General features: G+C 33.1%; 1 protein-coding gene across 1 annotated transcript; it reads right to left on the bottom strand.

The window, feature by feature from the left end:
* Positions 1–2,438: 2,438 nt before the first annotated feature.
* LOC133822325 (pentatricopeptide repeat-containing protein At3g04130, mitochondrial) lies at positions 2,439–4,239 on the bottom strand. Its single transcript, XM_062254609.1, has one exon. It carries the CDS (start codon positions 4,020–4,022, stop codon positions 2,532–2,534), a length of 1,491 nt encoding a protein of 496 aa, XP_062110593.1. The 5' UTR covers positions 4,023–4,239; the 3' UTR covers positions 2,439–2,531.
* Between the last annotated feature and the right edge of the window lie 664 nt (positions 4,240–4,903).

Raw genomic sequence — 4,903 nt, 5'->3', positions numbered from 1 at the left:
GCGGATAGAAGATTTTTGGAAAAGAATATATATATATTATATATATGGAGGAGAAAAAGTTAAGCAACAAATGCCAAAAACATAGTAAGAAAAAGAGATTGAGATTCTTTTGATCCGTGAAAGCCCAGTGGACAGAGAGAAAAAGAGATTTGATTGATGATTATATCAATACGTGGTGGTGTGGATTGAGAGAGACGGAGCAAACTAGGAGGGTACTCTATGCTAGACTTAAGTTCTCTGCTTTTTCACCAAATCTTAATGAACATTAGTTATACCCCTTTAACTGAAAATAATAAGAGTCTGCCATATTTAAAAAGCTTTTATTTTCTGGGTCAGTACAAAGCTTTTTCTCTTTTTGGTGTGATTTCGTTTGTGCCTTTTCTATATTGTTGTCATTATTATGCACTTTCTCAAATTCCAAGGAGAGAGAGAGAGTGGAAAGGAAAGAAGAAAAAAACCAAACTTTTCCTTATGAATGAATATAGTGGAAAAGCCCCCCAAAAAAAATCTCAAGCCTATCCTATTCTCAATGCAGCTTGTTCTTAAACACCTACTGCCCACATAGAACCAAGTTGTCCTAACTTCAATTTTTGCTTATCCAATTGTCCACACCACAGGCTGGCCATGTTGTGAAGTAATACGTACCAAAAAATTAAAAAAAAAAAAAGACCTTTCATGAGATGAGACCCACAAATTTACTTCTCAGTACAAAAGCTAATTAAAATATTAAATGATGTTTTATTTTATTAAGCTTTTCTATTATTTTGGTGGGTAAGTACTAAATAGGAAGTTTTAGCCAGTGTGGGACATAACAAAATGGAGACCCTCTTCTCAATTTATTACAACTAACAGAGCCATTAAATCATCTGTGGGAAAAAAAAGTTTTATGATTTATTATTTGTAAAAGGAAGAACTCATAATTTGGCTACAAATATCTGCCCCACATATTATCATGTGAGCAAATTAAAAAAAGTGTCACATTTATATTGCTTTTTTTTTTCTTTCGAAGGGGGCATTTATATGCTTTAATGATCTTATATTATTACATGTCATTGTCATTTCTCATAAAATGTCTGAAGGTGGCCCACAAAAAACGATTGATTTGCTTGATGACCACAAATTATTATGTGTTGTTCTTGGATCCCAACCATATAGCAGCCTATGAATTATGTGGTCCTTACTGCAACATTCTTTATACCTTCACTTACAAGAAATGGCCGGCATTTAGAAATATATATAAGAATTACAGTATTTTAACTCAATACTAATTTTAATCTTTTATTTTGGATGATATCCATTCGGTAAAACACAGTTAAAAATAGTGCATTTGACTCTAATTTAGTCAGATATAGAAAAATGATGGGTCTTTTCATCAAGTGCACCGACTGTTGAAAATACATTTGACCAATTCTAATTTTTATTGTTTTGTGAAAAACAAGATGAGTATTATTAAAAGCACCTATTTCCCAATTCTCTCAAACTTAACTTTTGCCGGATGAGTATGGCTACTTCTAGGCCAAACAACACCCTTATTTCATCTCATCGATGATGACATTCTTTTCTTCTTTCTTCTGCAGAAAAAAAAATGACTATTAATTTAATGAACGAAGCCTTTGCAAAAGTGATACATTTTCAACTCAAATAAATTCCCTTGGTGCACAAGTCCTGTTTTCAACGTTGCCATCATTGTTTAAGCTGTACACTTTGAAACTAACCATATATATATATATTTATATATGTGTGTGTTACAAATCCATTGATCAATAAATGGGTTTTCAAGTGTAAAAGATGCACCAACTTTTGCCAGCTACTGTAAATACCTATCATAAATTGACTTTAATGATTTTTTAAATGGTTTAAAATCATTTAAAGCTTCACAAGGGCTTAAATATATAAGTACTCTTGGGCTCTACATTATGGGAAGCAAGGGTCTTCGACGAGATATTATTCCAGAAGTCATAAACATTTAACACTGATTTAACAAATCATAAAAGTGGACCATCCAGCACATGGCAAGGAAAGATATTAGGAGACTAAGTGGATCTAGTTCTTGGACTAGTTTTTTGGTCTTACCTAATCTGTATTCACTACTGTTAGATCACGAGATTGATTCTCTTAATCTGAGTAGTTTTCTTTATTCTATATATGGACTGTGGACGGTGGTGGACACAAACATGTGACTAGGTATCAGAAATGTGCATATAAAAGTATTGTATCATCTCGACCAGGTCTTGAATCTAGCTTCAGAATCGATTAATGACCAGACAGCAAAATAATCACATAATCTAGTTCAATGTTTGTCTCTAGATCTAAATGTATTATTCGGTCAACTACATTTGAGATATTTGTCATACTTCAGATTAAGCAAGTAATCAACATCAACTTAAGGCCCTAAAAGAACATTGTATACTACCAAAGACTGACTGATTCATCATTAATTTGCAGAAAAACAAAATGGGAAATAAAATTAACTGAACTTGTTTTCTTATCACAACAAAACAAACATTTGCATGATGTTATCTTTAGATATTTTACATCTTTTTTATGAAGTTTTCAATCTTCTCAGCATCATCATACATGTACTTCTGTTTGAGCTCCTCCAAAAGCAAACGACAGGTCTTATATCTTGGCATCAATCCTCGACCAATCATCTCCTCAAAGAGGAGGTAAGCCCACTCACATTTATGTGCTCGACAGAGCCCATGAACCAAAAGTGTATAAGTTGACATATCGAAGCTAAGATGATGTCTGTTCACCATGTCATCCAACAATTTCTTTAAACAATCGTCTGTTTTGCCATTTCTGAAGCAAGATTTGAGCAATGGATAGTATGTCTGAACATCAGGCTTACAAACCCCAGAACTTTCCATCTTTGTTAGGAGATTCACGGCCTGCTGTTCTTGATTATGGTGGCAAAACATAGCAATCATTGTATTATAGGTCGAAGTATTAGGAAGAACACTGCCATTGGGCATTTCAGATTCAAAAACTAGTACAGCCTCTCTTACCTTGCCAGTTCTTCCTAGTATGTGGATCATCGAATTATAAAAGAGTGTATCTAACTTGCACCCATCTGATTTCATTCTCTTGGCTATCTGTAAAGCTTCCTCAAATTTTTCTGACTTGGCCAAAGAACTCATGACAGTGGTATAAGTAACAATATTTGGTGGACACCCTTCGGCTTGCATTTCATCGAGCATTTCATAGGCATTGTCAAATTTCTGTTGACCACAATAAGACTTAATTATAGTCGAGTAGCTAATGACACAAGGACAGCAGCCATGACCCTTCATCTCCTGGATCGTCCAACAAGCCTCCTCAACCCTACGAATTTTGCACCAACCATGAATGAGTATATTAAAAGTGTGAGCATTTGGCAATATATGTGGTTTCAACTCCAAAAAAATCCCACGAGCCTGCTCCACCTTACATGCTTTGCAAAGAGTATCAAGCAGCAAGTTCATGGACTCGGTGTTCTTCTCCAATCCATATGCACCCAATTCATCAAACACCTTGACTGCATTTTCCCACTTGCCAGAACCAGCAAATCTTCTCATAACTTTGGCTACGGTGTTAAGCGTAACCAAATTACGAATACCCATTTCCTGCAAAATCTCCATCATCGTCTCCATTTGCTTCATTTTTCCAAGTATGTCAAGAATCAAGTCGTACCCATCTGTGTTGTGTTTATAGTCTAAGCGCGACTCTGCCCATTTGAAAACTCCCAATGCGGACTTCCAATCGTCCTTAAACCGATGAAGCAACCCATCAACGAGGTTGTTAGTGAGGTTAAAGCTATTACATTGTTGATCGTTTAGAAGAGATTTAACAATATCATCAACGCTGTTGGTTAATCGCACTTTGGTGACTATGATATCAAGTTGAGAGAGCTTGGTATGGTCTTCGTTTTCTAAAGAAAAAGGGTCTCGAATTTCAGATGAGCCATGGATGAAGGCTCGAGCTTTAGATGAATCGACCAGGAAGGAGACGGGTTTTCCGATTCTTAAGGTTCGTGAGATCATCAAATAGCTTCAGATAAAACTCAAAATTCTGCTCAGATTGTAACTTGTATCTAAAACTAACCTTCCAAACTAATAATAAATAGTAATAAGAATTAAGGGGCTGATTGTTTCACATCTGAAAATATAAGAAAAATAGAGGATGTGATTAGTAGAATTGAATCTAAAAACTAAAACCTAAACTTAATGATTAAAATCCATACCACATTTGTCATGTAATATCATCTCTAATCATAATATCAATTATCACAAAACATGTCTTAATAATTTTTTTTATTTCAACAATTTGTACATGAATTTTTAGCAAAGAAAACTATAAGTAAAATTAACTCTTATTTTATTATGCATGTATACAAATAATTGCAAGCAATTACAACTATGATTAGTGGGATATAAAAACGGCAGATTCTAAATGATTTCCTGCCAAATCTCATGCAAGTAACTAAATCAGTTTGATAGATAACTTCCTGAAAAGATAACATTCGGTGAGGTAAAATTGAACAATAAATATGAGAGAAATAACTTGCATTTTACCAAACATTTTATAGTAGATAATTCTTCCCACAGACATTTTATCAAACATTATTATTAAGGAAATTACATTTTATATGAGATTTTTATTAAAAATTGCAAAAATATGGTATTTTTTAAAATAAATTAATCTATGGCTTTTTTTTTAAGAATTTTCACTTTTATGGGTTTATTTTCTCATATTTTTTTATAAAAGTTGGTTTATGCTACAGTTTTACTCTTAATCAAGTTTTATTAATTTGGAAATGTATGTTTGTAATTTGATTATTATTTTCTTAGCTTATTTGTTTTTTTATATTGTTTTGATATTACTAATTTTATATTAAATTTTTCTTTGGTTGTTTTGTAATTTT

Source organism: Humulus lupulus, chromosome 3 (genome assembly GCF_963169125.1).
Source record: "Humulus lupulus chromosome 3, drHumLupu1.1, whole genome shotgun sequence".
NCBI classification, from domain to species: domain Eukaryota; kingdom Viridiplantae; phylum Streptophyta; class Magnoliopsida; order Rosales; family Cannabaceae; genus Humulus; species Humulus lupulus.
This window is presented reverse-complemented; position numbering and strand designations above follow the sequence as displayed.

Coding starts and splice junctions, on each gene's coding strand:
- LOC133822325 (XM_062254609.1), bottom strand. CDS start 4,022: ATGATCTCACGAACCTTAAGAATCGGAAAACCCGTCTCCTTCCTGGTC.